Raw genomic sequence first — 25,680 nt, 5'->3', positions numbered from 1 at the left:
TCATTAAGAGTACTTTCAAAATTTAATTCTGTAAATTGGCTTTTTTCTGAGAAGAAATAAAAAATTTTTCGCATTTTAATATTTATATTTAATTAATAAAATTATTAATTATTAAAATTAATAATTATTAGAATTAATAATTATTAAAATTATTAATTCTTAAAATTAATAATGATTAAAATTAATAAAATTATTAATTATTAAAATTATTTATAATTAAAATCAATAATTATTAATTTTAATAATTATTAAAATTAGTAATTAATAATTTTATTAATTATTAAAATTAATAAAAGCCTATTACATGAAATTAGATTTTAAAAATATCCTGAAAGGATTACACTTATATATTAGGCACACTTTAATAATAATTAGTGATTGCTAATTAAAAATTAAATTAAATTTTTTATTCCTTTTACTGTTCCTATTTAAAGTGTAACGTGCGAGCGAAGGAGGAAGGACACAATAACACCAAAAGGAATTAAAATACTTAATTATTTACCATACTATTATTATATATCTTCACATAACTAAATATTATGATTATTCGATAAATATTTTAATCAACTTATATAAATAATAATCTCAAATATTTAAGAGATTAAATCTATGAATTCTATATTCTTCTCTATACTAGTTTTTAATTATCAAACAAGTATGTAACTAAAATATTATTTCTTCCCAGGATAAACAATCGAATTATAATAAATAATAATTATTAAAAGATCTCTGGACGGAAATAAATGACTATTTTTTTACAGTGATGTAATATCAAACAGTGTTTGTATGAAGCGGCGATCAATACCGCAGTCCAAATAAAAGTTGTTATTATTTTAATCAAAAGTCTATCCTGGGCTTGTGATGCAGTGATAATGTTTGTCTTCTTTGTTCATTAATATACAAAAGCGTTGCAAGCCAGTTTATTAGGCATTAGATTATTAAAAGCTGCTTTACAATTTTTTTTAGTTATTAATAGCAAAGTATTATTTTCAATTTATTTCTTCACACTGAATATTTTTGGCTTTAACTGGCAGTTAAAAAAGCTGTTAATTTTTTAGCAGACAAAGTGTTTAACTGCTTTTATATTAAAACTTTAAATCTGATAAAATTTTATCAGAGCTTTACAAGCCGAGTATTTTAATTAATTTTCTGATGAAGATTATCGCATGATTTAATAATTTATGCATTATTTTCAACAAGCATATTGAGGTGATTGTTAATTTTAATTTTTATTATTTATTATTAATAATGTATGATGAATAAAATAATATTTAATTAATATGAAATGTTATGCCTCTTAATTGGTAGCTCATCAGTGTGCCGTGGTTTCACTGTAATTGAAATATTGTATCATTTTTCATAAATAATTAAATTTTTTATTGTTATTTGCATAATTAGTTTTCAAATTGTTATTTATACTCTGAGTGAAGTAATTTAGTTTTTAGAGGCCTTGCATGGTGCAAAAAAAATGCAATTACGTTCAAACAAGCGCCAGATAGAGCATACAGTAGGCAAGAAAAAACAATAATTAATTTTTTTTTGTTAATCGGAAAAAATAGACGCGGAAAAAAATTTTTAAGTTATAAAAAATTCATATTATTTTATTAAAATTTTTTTAATTTTTTTTTCAATTTTAGTTTTTTTATTTTGCTTCATTCATTAAATTATAACTAAAAAATATTTTTAAAAAATTGCACTTATAGTTTTTAACAAATGAGAAAATTTTAAAAAAATTTTTTTGTAATAATTCTTTAATAAAAAAAATCATAAAAATTTTTATATTTAACAAAAAAATTTATTTCAAAAAATTATTTTTAAAAAATTGCATTTTTAATTTATCAAAATTTATAAATGCAATTTTTTTTTTTCATTTTTTTTATGCAGTAATTTATTAAAAAAATTATTTAACTGCTAAATAAATTTTCATGAATAATCGCTTAATTTTTTGTTAAAAAAAAAATTTCCGGGTTTATTTTTTCCGAGATTGAAATTTTTTAATGATTAAATAAATACACCCTTTGTCCCAAGTTGTTAATTTTTCACTTTGCATTGATCGATCCTCTTCGTCGCACATACGTGACTTTTCTGTACGTACTTTCGGAAAATAAAGAAGAAAAAAAAGTAATAAAATAGTAAATAATAAATTTGTTAGTTTTAATTTTAAATTCGGTTTCTAACTCGAAACATTTTAAATATTTCAGTATATTTTAACTCTACATAGAATTAACAATGCAGAAAACAATAGAATTATTTATATACATACATATAATACCTATTTATATATCTATGTATATAGACGACTCTTTTAACGATATAATTAATATTTTATTATAATTATTAATACTTTTTTTTATCTAAAATTTTATAATTTTTTTTTTTTTAATTGACGATTAATTTTAGGAGAAATTAAATTTTAAATACAGAAAGACTTATTAACTTAGTATTAATTGTTTTGTCCCAAATTTACACAAAAATATTGATGCTCAGATCCTTGGAAATTGTAGCACAGTACATTTTGAAGAATAAATATTAAAATTGTTATTTTTTTAATAATATTTTTTTTTTATAATTACAGACACGCTTTATTATTTTCGATCTCAGCGCCTTTCAATTTTGTGTTCTGAAGCATATTTAAATAGACCAAAAATTAGAATAAGTATAAGTGATGTGAGTTACAAAAACATTTAGTAACATATGGACGAAAAGTTTTATACAAGTCAATAAGAAAAAAACCCTGACACCATTGTCGCAGAATAAAGACAGGTATATACATGCTTACGATCGAATTTATAAGCGAAAGCTTTTATGATAAACGTCCTTTTTTTATCGATAAGTGAAAAATAAAAATAAAAGTGAACAAAGGCTCATCAAGACATTTTACAAACAAGCTTTTGTAATCATATTTTTTAATTAAAAAGAAAATTATATTTAAATTATTGTATCAAATCTTTTTTTTTTTATGATAATTAGAATTGCAAAATTGAATGATTTAACAAGAATATTAAATGGAAATTTTAGAAATTTTTTCTTCGTACAAAAATACAAAACTGATTAAAGAAATGATTTGATGAAACAAAGCGAAGTTTTTGAATAAAATGCATCCTTTAAGGATTGTGCATTCACAATGATATTATAATGTTAACAATATCAATGAAAAACAATGAATAAATAAAAATAAGTGTTTGAATTTAGCTTGTGCAAAAGAACAAATATTCGGTACAAAAGTGCACACTTAGGCAAATACAAATTATTTTTTTTCTTTTGCAATTTAAGTTATAGATACGGTTTTATTTCAGCTTACACAGTCTCATATTCACGACGAATCGATCGAGCTAGACAGCAAGCGAATATAACTCCAATTAACTGAAAATAAAATTTTTATGTGGTTAATTTTCTTATAATGCCAATAAAGTATGATTAAATAAAATTATATTTTATTTAATCACATCTAACAATTTTTTATATTCTTATAACAATTTAATTGTAAAGAAAAAAATTTCACATGAAGAAATTTAAAAAAATTATAAGTGTGAATTTTTATAAATATTCTTTTTATAATAATTAATTTGTTATAAAAATTCAAATAATTGTCAGACGTCTGCTAATTTGAGTGTCATTATTTTTTTTTATTACCTGAACAAGAGCTATACCAATACCAACGCCTCCAAGAATGACTGCTTTGTCTTCAATAGCGCTTTTTAATTTATTCATACATCCCTCTGTACTAACAGTAATTGAGTTTGAATCACACTTTTGGTTGAATGGAACTTCATGGCAGCACGAGTTTGGTAGTTCAGTGTTGGGGTATAAATTAGCCCAGTCTCCAGATCCCCCAATACCACAGCATTTGAACTAAATAATTATAATAAATTATTATTATTAATTAAAACGAATTTCGATATAAATGTTACATGTTATTTTTTATAGAGAAATATGATGAATGATTATAATTGCTAAATATTCATATTTTATTTTTTTTTTCTTTTTTATTTTTGTTTTATGAACTACAGTCATTTGTACTAAACAAATTATAATTCATATCGACTTTGCTTTGAGACGTTACTTATTATTATCATTATAAAAACCCATTATTATCATTATTAATATTACTCATTATTATTATTATTATTATTATTATTATTATTATTATTATTATTGTTATTATAATTACTCATTATTATCATTAAAAAATAAAAATAAAAAAGCATTATTATTTCGTTAGAATTTAATTATAATTAAATTTAAATTAAATTATTATGATATTTATCTTTTTTGTATTCATTTTGTAAGACCCTTAGAAAGCTAAGGCTTCAGGATCTAAAGTTTTGATAAATAAATAAATAACTAAATTTTTTTAATTAAAAAAATTCAATTCTATAAATAAAAATTTTTAATTATTCTTTAATGTTTTAATTTATCACGTAAAAGAAAAAAGGTAAAAATAAACACCTAAGCTATGTTGAAAGAGCCATAAATAGATATTCTAGATAAAGGGACGTTGTTATTTATAAAAATAATAAAAAGGGAATTTTATATCGCATTAAAATAATTAATATATTTATATATTATAGAGTGATGTATTTATAGAATATCACTACGGCAGTTTAATTAAATTATGATATTGGTAACTTGAATGAGCACCAGCTCGAGCAGATTGATTATTGCGGTCGATGACTTCGAGACTCGAATGATAGATCACGTATACAAAGAAAAGGAAGCCACGGACGATGGATAAAGACTCGGAATAAAAATTATTCTTCATTGGTCTAGAAATGTCAAGCTTACGTTGCGTTGAAAGGAAAAAATTAGGGGGAATGTTATGTAAAAATTTTTAAGGGTGAAGCATAGCACATGGTCATGTAATCGTGAGCGACACGCGACTTCCCTATTATCTACATCCACATAATTCTGAGTCTAGACAATCCAGGTTTTTTTTTATCGGGTATTTTTTTAGCGGCGTAACAATATACTACGTTGCAACAAAAAAAATATGAATTGAAGAATATTTTGAGAATAATTACAATACTTGCAATTATATCTTAGAAATTTAAAATCTGTATTTTTATCTGTTCCCTTTAATATCATGTAACGAAATATTTTAATCACTTGATTAAATTTATTTGATAAATTTAATATTGTATAATTTATATCTTTATGTGTATTGAATATTCATATTTTATTTATTTTTTTTTTTGTTTTATGAGCTACAATTATTTGTACTAAACAAATTATAATTTATATTCACTTTGCTTTGAGACAACGTTACTTATTATTATTATTATTATTACTGTTTTATTTTTTGTTAATGATATTATTATGATATTTATCTCTTTTGTATTAATTTTGTAAGGCTTTTAGGGAGCTAAGGCTTCAGGGCCTAAAATTTTGATAAATAAATAAAAATAAGTCTCAGCTTTGGAGATTGGAGATTTATTGTTGAGGAAGGTTCTTGATATCTATGCACGCGAGGATGCCATTGACCATATAATATTACGTAACTAAAATATCAAACATAAAGAGGGGAAAGACAGGAAATATACTGAGGAGTGTCACTATACCATACCGTATATGTAAGGCCGCGATTATAAGGGCGGAATATTGATTTATGATATAAGCAAGGTCTACTTTTACGTGGCTAGTTTATAATGCTAGCACATTGACGCCTGAGTAAATGCTAGCCTTACATGTCTATCATTTATTGCGAAATTAATTTTCATTGCTTACATCGTGCTGCATAACATCCCAAGACTTCTGGATCTTTGAATCCGACTTGTACAGGGGCATGGTGTTGTTTAGACGAGCGTGCAACATCTTGCCTACTTCATTGCGCATCATGTAGCCGCAGATACCTGCGCCGAGCTCCAGAGCGAACAGCAGAAGCAACATCACTGAGAACTATATAATAAAAATAAAAAAATTTAGTCAATCAATCAACTTTCAAACTTTAAAATTCAGATTTTAAGGGGACCCTTTATATTTACTTTTAACCACGAGCCATTTTGTCAAATATATTTTTTTTTTCATTCTAGTTCTTGCGATAATTATACTCATACTAATTAAAAATCCATAATTTTTTTTTATTTCAGATTATAGGGAGAGATAAATCACCACCAGTCAGGTTAATTTTTTTGGAGAACTTCAGCGCCATTTTTTTAATTAAAAAAATTTTTTTTTGTCTTAATTTTCATTTTTGTGTAGTTAATAAGTAATAAAATAAGTGTAAAAAAAAATTTTTTTGAGAATGAGGAACAGAATTTTAAAATTTTGAGATGAAAATATTCTATTAAAATAGAGGATGTTTTTTTTTTTGGAAAAAAAAAATCATTAAATTTAAAAATTAATAACTTGCAAATTTTAATAGTACAAAACTCTGAATTTACAAGAAAAAAAAATTGAAAGCATTAGTCATAGAAATAAATTGAAAAAGAAGTTAGCCGATATTTAAAAATTTTTAGAATTTTTTTATTGAAAAAATTTCAATTAAAAAAAAATTTCACATGTAAAAAACTTGAAAAACTATAAGTGCATTTTTTTATAAATATTTTTTTTTGTTGTAATTTAATTAATAAAAAAAAATCAAAAATTTTTAGACGTCTGCTAACTATAATAAAGTTTTTAATTTTTTGATTTTTTTTTTTTTCAATAATTAAATTAGAACAAAAATATTTTTTTTTTAAATTGCACTTACAGTTTTTAAAGTTTTTTACAAGCGAAATTTTTTTTTTTATTTTGTCAATAAAAAGAAGTTCTAAAAATTTTTAAATGTCGGCCAACTTAATTTTCAATCTTAACTTCAGTCTCATAATTTTTTAAAATAGCTCAAACTTTAAGCCGCTAGACCAGGCCCCCTTAATAGTAATAGTTTTCTTTGTTCTTACAGTAATTATCATGCAATGATGTTCTTTTACTGCTCCACAGCATCCGAAAAAGGATACTAGGAAGACTGTAATCCCGATGGCAATCATCAAAACAGGTGCAGCGAAGAACCAATTATCCATAAAATTACTGTAGTCATTATACATAGCCAGAATGACCGCTCCAACGGCAATAAACACGATTCCGGTTATCTGAAATTAAAACAAAAATATTTTCATTTATTGTAATATTATATTAATATTAATAACATGTGTCTTATTATTCAATTTACAGACAATTATTCTTCATGCTTTATAATAGCTGATTCGTTCATTCAGCAGTATTAATCATCTAATTTATCCTCTTACGTGTTTGTCTAACAAATAAAAAAAAGTACATCCTACGCTTGTTATGTTGGGCGTCCACCTTTTCTCTCTTACTTTTTTTGTTCACCGTAACAACTCCGTTACAAAGAGAATTGACCATCGCTTCTACTTCTAGATTTAATTCTGAGAAAACGCTTAAAAAGATATTGCAGATCTGAAAATATTTTTTTTCTTCTTTCTTTCTCACACATTTTTCCTCCGTGTCACGCTTTTCGGTCCATCCATTGAAAGTTTCAATACTTATATTAATTGAAAAGACGGAAAATAGGTACGGAGAAAAAACCCATGGACATAAATAACACGTTCGGGTTCACAATCGCAGCGGGACTTGCCAGTGTGAGGATAAAAATATATATGTGTGTGTATGCATTATCGAGCGGCCTCAAAGAAGCTTCCAGCTCATAAGTTTAACGCACAACAATGATAGGTAGACAGGAAAATTAAAATATGCCATAAAAAAAATATTAAATTAATTAAATATTAAAATATTTGATATTTTTTTTAACAAAAAAAATTATTTTAAAAAAATTAAATTATTAATTTTTGTTAAAAAAATTATTAAAATATTTTTTTAATTAATTTTTAATGAAATATTAATTTAATAATTCATAATAACAAAGTTAACCGACGTTTTTAATTTTTTGTTTTTTTTTTCTCATTAAATTGCAACTAAAAAATATTTTTGACAAATTGCACATATAGTCTTTAAATTTTTTTACAAATTATTAAAATTTTTAGACGTCGGCTAACTTAATTTTCAATAATAATAATAATAATAATAACTACTTACTGCAAATATAAGATTGAAAAGGAATAAAAGGTATTTGACACAAGCCATTCCTCCGGACACCATCTTGGCTGCTTAAATATCCTTAGATTATTAACGTTGAAACACTAGATAATTATTACACACACCCACTGTTTTTTTTTTCTGTGTACTTGCCTAGTCGTTTTTTGTTATTCGACTATCTATTTCACTTACTCTCCTCGAGTATTTTAGCACACGGTTTAACTACGTACGTACGTTTCGGTATCCCGGTTTGAAATGCGCCGGATATTTTTGTTGTTGTAGCTATTGTTGAACTGCGCGCGCGCACCTTTCGCAAAACGCAAAAGACTGACGCCGTGGTGACTGGAACTTAAATAAAAATAAATAAAAAGGGAGAGAAAGAAAAAAAACTGGTGGATTTGGTAAAATATTAATGAGACATCTAAAAATTTTTTAAATTTTTTTTATTGAAAAAATTATTTAAAAAAAATTTATTGAAAAAATTTCACATGTAGAAAATTATAAAAATTATACATGCAATTTTGTAAAAATATTTTTTTTTGTTCTAATTTAATAAAAAAAAAAAAAAAAATCAAAAATTGTTGTACGTCGGTTAATTTTAATATCATTTTTAATTTTATTTATCAAAAAAATTATTTTTAAAAAATTACATTTTTTATTTTTTTAAATTTCTACATATCAATTTTTTTTTTGCCATAATAATTTATTTGTTATAAAATTTTTGAAATTATTAAATATATGGTAAATTAATTTTCATCTTATAATTCATTTTTTCGCTTCAGGTAGAGAAGACAATTAAATTAACATCAATAAAATTTTAGTGGTAAGTAAAACTGATGTCGGCGAAGTTTCGATTCAATGTATCGTGACAAGTGACTATTACATTTCCAATTTAAAGTTACAGAAATTTGTATTTGCGGTACTTGTAATTGAACCTTGAAAGAAATCGGCGGTGAAGAAAAGAAGAAATTCAAATTGATAACAATAATAATGATTAAAATTAAATTAGCTTACATCTGAAAATTTTTATAATTTTTTTTTCTATTGAAAAATTTCACATGAAGATTTTAAAAATTAAGGTAAAAGCCCCAATAGATGATCACGTACCAGTATATGATCACTCCATGTATTTGTATATCTATATTCACAAATATAGGTATACAAATACATGGAGTGATCATATACTGGTACATGATCATATATTGGGGCTTTTACCTTATACGTGTGATTTTTTTTTTACTTGAAATTTAATTGCTTAAAAAAAAAAAAATTGTTAAACCAATTTTAGTATCATATAATAATAAATAGTCATTTTTTTTTGTTTAATTTAAAAAATTGAATATTGAAGAAAATTAAAAAATATCTATAAACAAACTTTAGGTTCATACTTTGTAATAAAATTAATTCCCAAACGTGTTGCTATACAACATTACAATCAGTTATTGATTTGTGTGGTTTCGCTTGATTTATTTCAACGATTTCTAGCAAGAGAAAACCACTATGATGAAACTATATTCAGTGATAATAGAAATTAATAAATACAGATATAAAATTTGTCAATATAGACTTGAAAATGTCAGATTCTACGTAAACACTATTGAGTATTTGTACATGAGGTTTAATAGAGTACAATATTTTCTATTTATGTTTAAGCTTAGCAATTAAAAAGAAGAAAAAAAACTAATTATTTACTTTTTAAAAAAATTTATTTATTTATAAATTAATTAATTTATTTATTTATTTATAAATTAATTTACTTATTAAATTTTTATTGTTTTAATTAAAATTTTTAATCTCAAATAAAAAGTATACACTAAATTCACGGGTAAAAAAATTGAGATAACGCTCAAAATATTTTTGATTAATTAAATTGTAGTGACCTTTAAGTTCACTCATACAAGATTTTATGTATCTTTAATTACACTAAAGAAAGCCGCTAATTATTCCATTGTTAAATGTATACAAAAACAGTCTTAAAAGATTACACAAAAAAATAATTCAGCGCTGTATGAATACAATAATGTAAAAAAAATCCATTTCTTTCATGAAAAGAAATAATACATGACGCGAAGCAAGTAGTTAAAGTTATAGTTATATTAAACTAGGTATTCAGCTTATTCGAGGGCCTTCGACTATATAAAGACAGCCTAGGATATAGTCGACTGATCGATTGCAATAAAAACTAGTACAATCGTGCTATCGCAGCTCTTACTTGTTCACTAAAAATTTTCACAATTTACTCTTACGTCTCTAGCACATTAAATTATTTAAAGACTTGTTTAGTTCAGGGACATCTATCACTTTGTTTTTTATAGCCCAGGATATTTTCCAGTAAAAAAAATCACCAGACAATTAAATCTAAATTAATATAGTGTAAATTATATTCTTGTACTTTGTTTTAATATTTATTACTTAAAAATGCAAGTAAAAAAAATCTAATCTCTGGAGAAAGTCATTACGCAAAAACGGAACAAGTTACTTGTCTTTTCTTATATAAACACTGTCTCGGATAAAATATTTAAGTATTTATTTATTCAAATTGATCTCATTGTCATTCAAATTTAATTTGTACTCTACAAATTTGCTGTAATGTAAAATTATAATTAGTAATTACTAATTAGTTATATATAACATCAGAAAAAGTACAAATTAATTTTAAAAAAGGAGAAATACTTCTAAAAGTAACAATTATAATTAAAAAAATTTTTAATACTTAAAAAATAAATAAAATACTTTAGAATAAAGAAGAAATATTTCTAAAAGTAACAATTATAATTAAAAAAATTTTTAATACTTAAAAAATAAATAAAATACTTTATAAAAAAGAAGAAATATTCTTAAAAGTAACAATTATAATTTTTTTAATATTAAATATTTAAAAAATAAATAAAATACTTTATAAAAAAGAAGAAATACTTCTAAATGTAACAATTATAATTCATAAAATTTTTAATAATAAAAAAAATAAATAAAATACTTTATAAAAAAGAAGAAATGATCCTAAAAATAACAATTACAAATTTTTAAATATTTAATACTTAAAAATAAATCAAATACTTAACAAAAAGAAGAAAAACTCCTAAAAGTAAACAATTATAATTTTTTTAATATTTAATACTTAAAAAATAAATAAAATTCTTTTTAAAAAAGGAAAAATACTTCTAAAAGTAATAATTATAATTTAAAAAATTTTTAATACTTAAAAAATAAATAAAATACTTTATAAAAAAGAAGAAATATTTATAAAAATAACAATTAAAATTTTATTTAATATTTAATATTAGATTTAGATTTATTAATTTATGCCAAGGCGAATTGCCAAATGACAAAGTTGAATTACAAATTAAATGATACAGTAATTTTCTTAATCTAACTTAAGCTAGGTGTTTGGTATAAAAGTTTACTGAATAATTAAGAATTTGAGTTAACTGAATGTACATTAAGTGAGTATTATATTAGTATAATACATATGAATAAATTATTGATATCAATCAGCAACGAGTGATTAACAATAATGACTAGTTCGGGTTTAAAAATTTACAACAATTTAAAATTGCACAGATTAATACCAAATAATCCTAATATTGTAAACATTATAGTCACAGTACAGAGTATATTCAGGGACATGAATCTAAGATTTAAGAAATGAATTAGAGAATTCAAAGGTAAAGCTCATACATCCAGATTAAATAAGTAATCATCCAATTTATTTTTAAAAATTTCAATATTAAAAAAAAGGCCATTCGGCAGCCGAAATGGAAGTAGATTTTTCAAATAAAGAAAATTGATTTTTAATAAAATAATATAATAACACTATTAATGTATAACTTAATTTATGAATTAAAAACAAAATTCAATAATAAATTTAAAACTATTTAGAACAAATTTTGGAAAAAAAATTAACTTTTGAAGAAAAAGTTTCTCAAAGAATTGCAAAGATTATAAAATTTGAATTATAAATGACCAAATTTTAAATAACTGCTTAGGAACAACAATTTGCAAATCAATCAGATGTTTGAAACCGGATAAAATTTTAATTGAAGAAAACAATATATAGAACTAATTTGTGACATATTTACTGAAAAATTACCTGAAAACATTACACGAAAGAGTAATCATTATCGTAATTATTGAATTTACATCATGATTAAGCTATGATGTAGACAATAATTCTAAAACGGCTGCAACAGTAAAACTGTTTCATTAAACGAATTCTAAAAGGAGTAATATTGAGGCTATTACCACTTCTGAGTAGTGGAAATTGAAGCTTATTAAAAGAGCTTTACGATGCATTTTACCGAATTTTGATATCTTGTCTCGATCAGTAATTATATCAAGTTGAAGTAGTAAAAACATCAATTTTTACGATTTTCAAAATTTAAAAATCCTGTCATTTCCAAATTTCTCGCCCGATTAAGCTCATCTTCGAACTTAACCTTGGTTTTGATCGATAGATAAAGCATGTTGAGTTTGAAAAGAATCGGTTATAAATTGAAAACGCTATCGTGCTGACAAGCCGCGTTATATCGTATAAATATATATATATTAGGGTGGGTCAAAAAAATCGATTATTTTTTTTTAATTTCTAATATTGAAAAGTTGGTTCTCAGGCACCTCTAGAAAATGCTCACCAAATTTGAGCTCTTAATATTGATAGGAAGCTTATCCTCATCACAGTTTTATATGTTTTCTTAGTCTCTTATAAAAAAGATCATATCTTACTATTGATCAATTTTATCATCAAATTTTTATACATATTTTTGTAGAAAATTGAATGATCTACAAAAAAGATCGGATATGTGTAAGCGATTACATTAACCATTTCAAAGATATCCGAGATCAAAGTTTAAAAAATTTATCAAAAAAAATTTTTTTTTTTTAATTTCTTTCCACATTACATTTTTTAAACTTTGATCTTGGATATCTTTGAAATGGTTAATGTAATCGCTTACACATATTAGATCTTTTTTGTAGATCATTCAATTTTATACAAAAATATGTATAATGATTTGACTAAAAAATTGATCAATAGTGAGATATGATCTTTTTTATAAGAGACTAACAAAACATATAAAACTGTGATGAGGATAAGCTTCCTATCAATATTAAGAGCCTCAAATTCTGGTGAGCATCTTCTAGAGGTGCCTGAGAACCAACTTTTCAATATTAGAAGTTAAAAAATAATCGATTTTGACCTATATATATATATATATATATATATATATATATATATATATATATATATATATATATATATATATATATATATATATAAACTTTTGAACTATATACATTTTCTGACTCAGCTCGACAAATTGAGTCAGAAAACGACTAAATTTTTTCAAAGTTGCGCCATGAGGACTGAAAATTAAACAAAATAATTTATAAAAAAGAAGAAATAGTCCTCAAAGTAATAATTACAATTTTTTCAATATTAAATATTTAAAAATTAAATAAAATTGACGTTTAAATGAAGTAAAAGCATGCGCACAACAACAAAACAGTATTACAATTCATCATAACGTAGCACATGGCATGTGACCTCACTTCTTGTATTTTTTCTCTCTCCCTAATGCACACGCTTCAGGTTTTAGGAAACTCGAACATTCCTGATAAGATTAACGACGCAACGAGCAATCGTTGAAGTAATCCACAAGCCAACGTTACACGTTAGCAAGAAGTTAGACGGGACAGTTGTCCGGTAAAAGTAGCTTATCAGAATTAAATGCCTTAGTGCTGTCAACAAAGTATAAATTTTTAATTCTAATTTATTTATATTTTTTAAAAACAAGTTTTATTCAAACAATTACTTACTGTTTTATTATTTCAGTTGTGGTGAATTCAGTTAACAACATTAATATTGGTTTAATAAACTAATCGTCAAGATGGTAACAGATCTTAAACTTCCTCTTGGGTCACAATGCATCAAATACCTGTTGTTTATATTCAATTTTCTTTTTGTTGTAAGTTTTTATTTAAATTTTTATTAAAATTACTTCAATTAATTCTCTTATAATTAGTGCCATATTTTAAGAAAATTTTAGTGTTAAAAAGAATTTTTTAAAGAAGAAAATGAAATTTTTTATTGAAAAATTTATTATTTAAAATGATTAATATCATTTAATGTTTTTTATTATAAATTTAATATTGATTTATTGATTTTTATTAACTACAGCGAACAAATATGGCGCAATATTGAAACACCTGAGTATAGAACTAGATAATAAGTAATTTTTTTTTATTTTATTGTGAAGCTATACAAATTATAGGCGTTTGATTTTAAATTGGAATTTAGAAATTAGAAAGGATGAAGAAATTTATTTTATTTATTTTATGCAGTTATATATTTATAAAAAACAAATAATATAATTTCACCTGACAATCTTATCAGTCTGTTTATTAATAAAAATATTACGTTTAATTTGTATCAAAAGAAAAACAATTAAAATTATATATATTTTTTTTTTTTTAATATTATTGTAGGTTTAAAAAAAAATTATTTGAATAATTACTAAAAAAAAATCTATTTTTATTCTTGATATTGATTTTTAAACTTTTTATATTTTTAAATAACTAGGTTAATTTTTTTTTATAAATTTATTGTTTTATTAATTAATATTAGATAATATTTATTGAATATAAATTTGTTTAATTAATTTTATTGAAAAAAAAAAAAATAAAAAAAAACTTCGCTGCGGACAGGATTCGAACCTGTGCGGGTAGAACCCAATGGATTTCAAGTCCATCTCCTTAACCGCTCGGACACCGCAGCTCGATCTACAAGAAATTTATTAAATCTACATAGCTAGAACATTTAAAATTATTATTATTTTTTTTAAATATAAATTTTTTAAGCGTTTTATTTGTAAAAAAATTTATAATATAAAACATTTAAATGTTTTATTGTTAAAAAATTTATAATATAAGACAATAAAAAAATTAATTTTTTTTTTTAAACAAATAATTGTTAAAAAATACAAATTTTTTTTATTAATTATTTAAATTTACTTTAATCAAAGAAAGAAATTTATTAAATTTATACAGCCAGAACATTTAAAATTATTGTTGGTTTTTTTGAAATATAAATTTTTTAAGCGTTTTATTATTAAAAAAATGTATAATATAAAACATTTAAACGTTTTATCGCTAAAAAATTTATAATATAAGACACTAAAGAAATTTATTTTTTTTATAAACAAATAATTGTTAAAAAAATACAAATTTTTTTATTAATTACTCAAATTCATTTTTAAGCAATTAAAACTTAAGAAATATTTTTTTAAATTAATTTATTCGGGTTTATAATATAAAAAATATGTAAAAATAATTGTTAAACAATTTAGAAATTTTTTCAACCTTCAGAAGTTCATAGCCGATAAATTATTTCTTTGTTTCACAGAAACCTTGAGATTGATCTTTTATCCTTAATTTGATCGGGTAATGAGCTTTGTACGGTGAATATTGCCGAGTTATCAGCTATCAAAATAAAAAATATACTCTTTTGAGTTCGATGATTGATTATAGAAGCGATTCACCTAGATATCCGACAAATGGGAGTTGAAAACTAGATCTGTGTGATCTATCTTCATTCAGAATGCCTTTAGGATAATAATTTGACAAAAATTAGGGAAAATAATTGAAATTGAGTTGAATTAAAATAAATTTTTATTTTTTAAAAAAATAGAAGAAACAGAAAATTTAAAAAAAATTTTTAATTTTTTTGACTTTAAAATGTCTCAAAATTCAGGAAATTTTTTTTTAAAAGTACAACAATGTCAAGTTTATTGAAATTATTTATTTATTTATTTTTTTTTTAATTAAAAAAGGTCTTATATTAATAAAATTATGAAAAATTGCTTCAAAAAAGCTTGCGCTTTTTACTCGATTTAAACAACTAATGAATTATTATTCTTCTTCTGTACTTATACTGTAATTGTCTATTTTAATTATTTTTTTTTTTTTTTAAATCCATTATTTATTTATTTATTTAGAAAACGCCAATCGGCAATATACATCAGTGATATTATAACAATAAAGAAAATATTAAATTTGTGGATTCGAGAGAATCAGTAGAAATAGTATCACATTATTAAAGACTTACAAATTTATTGTAGTATAAACAGCGAAATTTATCAGGGTTTTAAGAAAAAAAAAGAGATGATTAGTACATTAATTAATTTAGTTAATCTGATTAATTAGACTCAAAATAGAGCTTCTTGGCCATGTTTATGAAGGATCCATAGGTACCACCGTAAAAACTTGTCATGATGCAAGTTGTTCACCAGGCAGGCTATTCTGTTCTTTGGGCCGTTGATTACATAGTTCTTGTTTGACCTTGTTGTGTTCAGGAGTCTATTTCGCCTCAGGGTTCAATTATACTCTACGTTAATTGAAATAAGAATTTGTATCCTATAAATTCAATAAATAAATAAAAATTATATTAATACACTGATAGAAGGATTTATTTGTATTAAAAAAATATTTGTTAATAGTTAACAAATCATTTATTAGAGACCATTTTTTAGTATCAAACAAATATTTCTTAGTATTTAAAATGATTTGTTTGTATTTAATAAATCAGATATTCATTTATTAAATATTAATAAATCTTTTTAAATACTAAGAAATATTTGTTAAGGACTAAAAAGTGGTCTCTAATAAATGATTTGTTAAATATTAACAAATATTTTTAACTATAAACAAATCCTTCTATCAGTGTATAATTTTTCTATTTGATATTTTTTATAAATTCTATACAAAAAAATTGAAAATTTTTAATTTTTAAATTCGTTTTTTACTAAGAATTAATAAAATTAATAAAATTTTTCTTTGAAATAATTAAAAAAAATTCATTAAAACTTGATAAATAAAAAGATACCATTTAATTAATATCTTGACTCATCGAAGAAATAAACGTAGCAATAAGTGATTAAGCTTCAATAATTACAAAAATATATTTTGATTTTTTTTGTCAATACAATGAAAAGTATATCCAATAATAAATTATTATCTTTTTTGTTTTTCTAGATAAGTGGAATAATTCTTTTATCAGTAGGAGCGACAATCCGTACTGTTTACAGTAATTACAATCACTTCTTGGATGATAAATTTTTCTCTGTACCATCGCTTTTAATCGTCATCGGAAGTATTATTTTCTTCATTGCATTTTTCGGGTGCTGTGGAGCTGTAAGAGAGAATTATTGTATGATTGTTACGGTAATTATTAATCAATATTGAATATTAATAATTATGCTTAATATTAACAAATTAATTGAGGTAAAAATTTTGTAGTTTTCAGCGCTGATGGTACTTGTCTTCATTCTGGAGCTATCTGGTGGAATTTCCGGCTATGTTCTCCGGAATAACGCAGCTCAGATGATTGAAGTCAAAATGAAAGATAATATGGAAAAATATAAGAACAATGAGACTGAAATCAAACAGATTTGGGATAACATGCAGAGTAGCGTATGTATTAAAAATAAATGCAACTAATTTATCTCCAAAAATTTTATAATTAATTTAAACAGTTTAAGTGCTGCGGCGCTAAAGGACCGGATGACTGGCTAGAACACAATGGAACCTTGCCAATAAGTTGCTGTCCAATTCCTGCTGGACAAATGGACCAATTTAATTGCAATAATCAGACGAAAGATGTTTACCGCACTGGATGTGTGAATAAATTTGGTTCTTATGTCAAAGACCATGCGATTCAACTCGGCGGAGCTGGCTTGGGTATCGCGTTTGTTCAGGTAAGATTATCTTTTGATTAAATTTATCTACAAAGAAAGAAAAATAAATTTTAGTCAAATAACTAATTCTTAAAAAATTCATCTTGATTCAAGAATTTTTCTTTTGATTTAAGTTAATTTTTTTTTTTTTTCTTTATTATCTATATTATTAAGAGAATAAGCAAAATTTTGGAACCAGTGTATTTATATGATGAAATCTCTAAATACATAATTAAGAAATGACCTTGTATCTCGTGAACTATTGATATTTTTAAAGATATAAGCTCATCCCGATGTTACACTCATCAAGACCTTTCATTTGAGTACCCACATCAATTTTTCATATATTTATATATATTATATATATGTATATATGAAAAATATATCAAAATACATGTGGGTACTCAAATGAAAGCTCTTGATGAGTGTAACATCGGTATGAGCTTATATCTTTAAAAATGTCAATAGTTAATAAGGTACAGTGCAATTTAACAAATATATCTTGTGAGCTATTGATATTTTTAAAGATATAAGCTCATCCTGACATTACACTCAGCAATACCTTTCATTTGAGTACCCATATCAATTTTTCATATATTTATACATATAATATATATGTATACATGAAAAATATATCAAAATACATGTGGGTACTCAAATGAAAGCTCTTGATGAGTGTAACATCGGGATGAGCTTATATCTTTAAAAATGTCAATAGTTAATAAGGTACAGTGCAATTTAACAAATATATCTTGTGAGCTATTGATATTTTTAAAGATATAAGCTCATCCTGACATTACACTCAGCAATACCTTTCATTTGAGTACCCATATCAATTTTTCATATATTTATACATATAATATATATGTATATATGAAAAATATATGAAAATGCATGTGGGTACTCAAATGAAAGCTCTTGATGAGTGTAACATCGAGATGAGCTTATATTTTCATAAGCGTCAATATTTAAGAAAGTACAGTGCAATTTAACAAAAGTCATTATTTAATAAAGCAAAATTTTCTTTATTTATAGTTCACATAGTGACTGCAAGGTTGCTAGTTTATAATTATTTTTATTTGTTTCAGGCGATCGGCATATGGTTTTCGATTCATTTGGCGAGAGCGGTCAAATTAAATTACGAATCAGTTTAGAAGAATATAAATAAATCATAAATTGTAAAATAAAAAAAATGTCAGCTCAAAGTAACAAATTCTCAACTTTATTCTTCTAATTTCTATTTATCAACTGAGAAGATATTATTTATGTTATTACTATTTATCTGTTTTTATTATTAATGTTTTCATTTATAATAAAATAAAGAAAACCCAATATATTCAAAGTTACTTAATTTATTTTGTTAAAAAACGGGGTTGAGGCTTGTAATTTACGCTCTTTTGGAATAAAATATTATTTTTCATCACTGAATATTCTTTTATGACCACTTGAGTAAGCAATAGGGGAGATGTAAATCAGGAAGAGACTGAAATGCGTTGTTTATAAAAATAAATTACATACCTTGGTTCTTTCATAGCTTTGTAAATATTACACAATTCAAATTATAATTGCAATTTTTTTTTGTTACTTATTAAATTTATAACTCTAATTAATGTTGCTGGCAACTCATATCTTATATGTGCACCTTCAATAAACATTTCAATTTTATAATATATTTAAATAAATTTTTCTTTTTTTAATTTATTATTTTTAGTGAAGAAAATTTTATGACGATTGTAAATTATTTTATTAAATTTTATTTACAGCAAATAATAAAAAAAATTTATTCAGAAAAATTATAATTTATTATTTCACAAAATTAAAGATACTTTATTCAATTATTACATCTTATTAAATTTTATTATATATTTATTTATTTTAGTGATATAAAATAAATTTATTTATTTATTCATTTAAAAATAAAATTAAATTATAAATAAAAATAAAATTAAAATTTTATATTTTATTAAAAATAAAATAAAATATTAAATGCGATTGACAAGTAAAAACTAGATGATTGTTTTTTTTTTAATAATAATAATAATAAAATAGTCAATAGATAAGAAATTGATTTTATTATCTTAATTAAATAAACTGATAAGAAAAAAAAAATAATTTTTATTAAAATTAAATTATAAAAAATTTCAAAAAAATTATTTTAAATCCTTAAATTGAAACTTATAAATATAAATATTTAAAGAAAAATTATGTACAGTTACAAAGTGAGTATTTAAACAAATATATACATTTAATCGGCTACCTTGGTTGAAAAATACGTCATATCTTTCTGGGCGTTCGCTAGAACGCTTTCAAGTAAAGTCTCATTATCAGCAGATAGCAGACGGCGCACCTGATCGTTGTTTGTTCATATTTAAAAGTATTACAATTCAACATTTGTAATTGTCAGTTTGTATAAAAGCTGTAAAGTGAATTCTAATAGTGCAAAAAAAAAAAAAAAAAAAAAACATTGAGTTGCACAAAGGTGTACAAGTTTTTGAAGAAACTTGTTTGACCAGCGAATTTTATATTTAATAGACATAAAAATCAACCAGACAAATAAAAATAATAAAAATGGCAGCAACTCACTTGGATATTGGTTTACGATGTATCAAATACCTACTTTGTGCTGTTAACTCTCTCTTTGTGGTCTGTACTAAAGTATCTTATTTGTAGTACTTTATTTAAATTTCTTCTTTTTAAAATCATCAAACATTTATACAGTCCACATTTTTAAATTATTTTTGGGATGTCCGTATTTGCCAACATCTGTGAACATTTATTGAATTTAAATCTCACTTATTAAATTTTATAATAAGTTTAGGAAGAAAAAAAAATTTACAAATTATCTAGATTAAATTTAAGTAATGCAAAATTATATATTCTTCTCTTTAATTTCGCTTTTGAAAATGAGTATCAGAAATTTTGACAAGTATTTGCGCATTTGATTCATTTTAATCATTTACTATGATTCTTTTTATAGTTTGTTACAATTTAATGCTCTAATTGGCATAAACATTAATTAAGATAAACGATAACGCTTGCTAAAAATAAAGATGAAAAATAATGAGTCATATGTGGAGTTTTTAGCAGATTTACTAGACAAAATTTGTTTTTCGTTTTATATTATATAAATAATCATACAAAAAAATTTTTAATATAAAAATAATAAATTATGAGGAAGAAATCTCACTTATTTAATTTTTAATCCAAATTTTTAATGAATTATTGAAGATATACAAAAATATTTTAAAAAATTTGTTTTTTAATTAAAATTTAAATTTCAAAAATTTTTTGAGCTGATAAAAACATTTTAAAAGTAAAATTTTGAGTAAATTGTTGAAGATATAAAATTATTTTATATAATTTTCTTCCAGTTAAATTTTTAATACTAAAATACAATTTTTTTTGAGCTGATAAAAAAATTTTTAAATCAAAATTTTGAACATAAAAAATCCTAAAAATTTCTTTTAAATATTACAATATGTTATACATTGATAAAATTTTTTTTTGAGCTGATAAAAATTGTAAAATCAAAATTTTGTGTGAATTATTGAAGATATTTTTATATCTTCAATAATTCTAAAATTCTTTTCTAGCTAAATTTTTAATACTAAAAAACAATTTTTTTGAGCTGATAAAAAAATTGTAAAATCAAAATTTCAAACATAAAAAATCAAAAAATTTTATTTTAAATATTCCAACATGTCATATATTAATAAAATTTTTTTTTGAGCTTTTAAAAATTCTAAAATCAAAATTTTGTGTGAATTATTGATATTTTTATATTTTCAATAATTTTAAAATTATTTTATAAAATTTTCTTCCAGCTAAATTTTTAAAATAAAAAAAAAATTTTTTTTTGAGCTGATAAAAAAATTGTATCAATTATAAAATCAAAATTTAGAGCATAAAAAATCCAAAAAATTCTTTTTAAATATCTTAATATGTCATACATTAACAAAAATAACTGTTGTACATCTGACTAGATACTAGCTCACCCCGCGTACTTTATATTTCGTATTTCACAAATAATGGGGTGGTTACAAATGTCTCCCCTTGTACTTGTATTTCCGAGAAAATGATTATTCACCACATCAATAAAAATATGTAGTTATTATTTCACATACAAAATTTTACATATGTCGACTACAGAAATATTATCAAATGTATAAATACAAACGTGTAAATCAATAAGTATGAATAAATTGAGAGAGAGCTTTGATATTGATTGAAGTAAATTTTAGATTGTTCAGTAGACAGCAGAAGACATAGAAATTAAAATTAAATTTTTTATTTCTTCACATTAAATAGCATAATTGATGGGCAGGTTCATGATGAAATAGTCGTCAGGATTGTCAATAATATATAGCACACGCAACCGGTCACACGGTCAATATGACCAGTTTCATATGTGCAACGGCGTAAATTTACAATGGAAGTTTATTGCAGCTCGTCAGTACATGACAAATGGATCGATAAATATAAAATTCAACACAATGACTTTGGAATAAAAAATTACAAACACATATTGAAGAAAAACATTTGTGTTTTTATCTTATCTTCAAAACTTAACGTTCACTTCCCGTATAGAGAGATAAACAATAAAAGTTATAATACTGCGACTGTGTTTAGGATTTTTTTATAATCTATAATTATAAAATAGAGAAGAATATTAATTTACAGTCATATAAAAATTATCATTTATGATAATGATTAATGATTCATCTGCTAATTTTACGCTTTAAAATTATTCTATAAGGAAAATCATTTTGAAGAATCTTATTATCTTCCTTTGAGTAGAAAAATTATTTAACTAATAAATTTTTCCTCAAGAAATTTTTTTAAGAATTTTTCGCAGTAAAATTTGTAAAATTAAATTTTAAAAGAATTTTTTTGCAGTAAAATTGTAAAATTAAATAAAAAAAAAATTTTTTTGCAGTAAAGTTAAATTTTAAAAGAATTTTTTGCAGTAAAATTGTAAAATTAAATTTTTAAAAAATTTTTTGCAGTCAAATTAAATTTTTTACATGTATGTTAAATTTTACAGCTTACAGGTGTGATGATAATTTCCGTGGGTATGACGATATACACAGTCTATGATGATTTCAGGCATTTTTTAGATCCAAGATATTCTTCTCCAGCAATGATTCTCATCTTTGTAGGAGGTTTAATTTTTGTTATTGCTTTCTTCGGTTGCTATGGAGCAATTAGAGAGAGTACATGTATGGTTCTAACCGTAAGAAATTTTTATTTGACTTTTTAGACACTTGTTCCTTTAATAATTTATTAAAAAAATGCTTTGGCCAATTATTTTTTTGCTAAAAAATTTTTAATATGAAATTTTTTAGTCTCAGTAAAATTCAGCAGGATTTTATTTGTAATATTTGAAAAAAAAATTTATCTAATTTTATTTTTTACTTTAAAGTAGACAATATATCTCTCTATAAATTTAAATTACTTGGTTATTTTTTATTAAGTAGATTAAAGCCTAATATAAGTTTATTAAGTCACAATAATTTCAATTTAAATCTATTAACGTCAGTGTAAATTAATATTTCTATATGGATAGTCTGCTTTTAGTTATATTATTGTATCTTTAGTGCTTAAAAGATTTTTTTTTTAATAAATATTTTAGGTAAAAATAATTTATTTGAATACTTGGCTTAAAAATAAAAATTTTATAGTTAAAAAAATTTATCTAAAAAATTTCATCTATAAAAGCTTTAAAAAACTATAAATGTAATTTTTTTTTAATTATTTTCTGGACAGTTTATTTTTTAAGAAATATCAAATCATTTTTGTCTGCTAATTTTACTTTTATTTAATAATAATAAAATTAGCTAACGTTTTTAATTTATTTTTTTTATTATTAAATTAGAATTAAAAAAAAATTTTTTTTAATTGCATTTATAGCTTTTAAAGTTTTTCTAAAAATAAAAATTTTTTTAAAATAATTTTTTCAATGAAAAAAAAAGATTATAAAAATTTTTAGATGTCAGCTAACTTAATTTTAATTATTTAATATTAAATTTTTTAAAAATAAATCTAAAAACTAAAATTTATATCAAAAATTACAATTAAATAACTAAAAATTTCTTTTTTCACAATTTTTTCAATGAAAAAAAACTTCTACAAATTTTTAGAAGTCAGCTAACTTAATTTTCATTTTTTAAAAATAAATCTAAAAGTTAAATAACTAAAAATTTAAATTATTAGTTTGCAGTTTCATTATCTGTCGTCCTAGTTCTTGAAATTTCGGCAGCAATTGCAGCATATGCTCTTCGAGGTAGCATAAAAAGTTTATTAGCAGAGAACATTAATTTACAAATGCAATTGTATAAAACATCCGATGACGCAGCAGCTGCTATTGATTTTCTGCAATCACGAGTTAGTAAATTTTAATTTTTTTCAATGACTATAAATAAATTTTATTAAAATAAAAATGTTCTAGTTGCAATGTTGCGGAAGTTACGATAAATCTGATTGGGAAGAAATAAATTTAATGGACAGTGAAGCCAGTGATTATCCGGACTCATGCTTCTCGTGGATATCAAGCATCTACAATCCGGGATTCAATAATGTTCTGTATGAAGATGGTTGCATCCAACGTCTTTCAATGATTATCAATCAGAGCGCAATTAGTCTCGGCACTGGAGCTTTTGCAATAGTTCTTATTCAAGTAAGTTCAAAAATTAATTTTCTATACAAATATTTTTTTTACCAATAATTAAATTTTATGTTTGCAGTTTACGGGAGTGATGTTTGCTTGCACTCTAGGACGCGCAATTAGGAGACAAAAAACAGAAAGAGAGAAACGTCGTTGGGAACTGAGGGAAAAATTGATAAACGGTTATCAGCCTTTGGGAAAAGTTGATTCTTTTGTTGCTTCTCCAGTTATTGACTTGCAGGCGGAACCAGTTAAATATGCCGAGAGCTAAATTGCAATTTAATACTAATATATTTTTAAAAATTATTTTAAAAGTGATATAATTAAAATAATGTAAATATTAAAAATTATTGCAAATATTTATATTGCAAATTAATAATATATACAATTTATAAAATTATTAAATCTAATATTTCAGAAATAATTAAGTATAATTGTCAATTTACTTTGAACGTCGCTTAAAAATAAAACATTAATTTAAATTACGATTTTTAACACTTAGTGCGATATTATAAATATATAATTTAAGGTTCCATGATTCTTGATCCTCCGTCAAAATATCTTAAATAATTAAATTTTTTAATAAAATAATTACAAGCTTGTTACTGTGTTGTGCCCTTTTATCATCGATTTTGTGTGATATTTAGTCTCAGGATATTTTGTCGGAGGATCAAAACGCCTGATACCATAATTTAATACTGAAGTTTTAATTTTAAATTTTAATTAAAAAAATGTAAATTTTTATCATCATGATTATTTTTGAAAAAATCTTTTTTAAATTTATAATAATCTAAACATAAAACAATAATTACTAATTAATTAGTTAATTTAATTACGACTATTTTATCGCTTTTAAGAATTAAATTATTTTTTAATTGCCTACAATTGAAAACATAAGTGCAATTTAATTGATAAAATAATAAATAAAATTTTTAAATCTATTCTATGTAATTAAAATATACTTGTTTACAGAAAAAAAATTTTCAATTGATTTTATAATGTACAAATTTAAATATCCACGGTCTAATTAGCAATTGGTCTCTCCTTATTTTTTAGAGGGTAATTTTTTAATATTTTGATGTAGCAATAGTCTAATTATAAATTATTTGAATGATCCAAACTAAAACATTATACCTCTATTAGATATTAAATTATTTTTTAAAATGATAATAAATTTTGAACTAATTGTTTTTTCGTACAAATGGAAGATTCTCTGAAATGGAGTTAGATAATTTGCTAATTAGAACGTCGATATTC

The 25,680-nt window shown here is 22.9% G+C and overlaps 2 protein-coding genes and 1 non-coding gene across 4 annotated transcripts; 1 reads left to right on the top strand and 2 right to left on the bottom strand.

Moving 5' to 3' along the window:
* Positions 1–1,014: 1,014 nt before the first annotated feature.
* LOC123266318 (CD63 antigen-like) lies at positions 1,015–8,329 on the bottom strand. Of its 2 annotated transcripts, none has more exons than XM_044730518.1 (6): positions 8,032–8,328; positions 6,879–7,067; positions 5,725–5,895; positions 3,634–3,852; positions 3,302–3,363; positions 1,015–1,331 (listed from the first exon to the last, which is right to left on the bottom strand). In XM_044730518.1, exons 1-6 carry the CDS (start codon positions 8,092–8,094, stop codon positions 1,313–1,315), a joined length of 723 nt encoding a protein of 240 aa, XP_044586453.1. In that variant the 5' UTR covers positions 8,095–8,328; the 3' UTR covers positions 1,015–1,312. The 2 variants fall into 2 exon arrangements, with proteins under 2 accessions (XP_044586453.1, XP_044586454.1); XM_044730519.1 differs by lacking the exon at positions 1,015–1,331 and adding an exon at positions 2,050–2,620 and having other exon boundaries at positions 8,032–8,329.
* A 5,244-nt stretch (positions 8,330–13,573) lies between these two features.
* Positions 13,574–24,783, top strand: LOC123265284. Its single transcript, XM_044728970.1, has 10 exons — positions 13,574–13,778; positions 13,862–13,994; positions 17,059–17,247; positions 17,323–17,496; positions 17,559–17,780; positions 20,298–20,402; positions 22,804–22,992; positions 23,973–24,143; positions 24,208–24,435; positions 24,503–24,783. Exons 2-10 carry the CDS (start codon positions 13,917–13,919, stop codon positions 24,692–24,694), a joined length of 1,548 nt encoding a protein of 515 aa, XP_044584905.1. The 5' UTR covers positions 13,574–13,778; positions 13,862–13,916; the 3' UTR covers positions 24,695–24,783.
* Trnas-uga lies at positions 14,722–14,803 on the bottom strand. Its single transcript has one exon. It is a non-coding gene; the product is annotated as a tRNA-Ser (tRNA).
* Positions 24,784–25,680: the final 897 nt, after the last annotated feature.

This window comes from Cotesia glomerata, linkage group LG5, assembly GCF_020080835.1.
Source record: "Cotesia glomerata isolate CgM1 linkage group LG5, MPM_Cglom_v2.3, whole genome shotgun sequence".
NCBI classification, from domain to species: Eukaryota; Metazoa; Arthropoda; class Insecta; order Hymenoptera; family Braconidae; genus Cotesia; species Cotesia glomerata.
The sequence above is the reverse complement of the archived record's forward strand: the minus strand, read 5'-3'. Positions and strand labels throughout refer to the sequence as shown.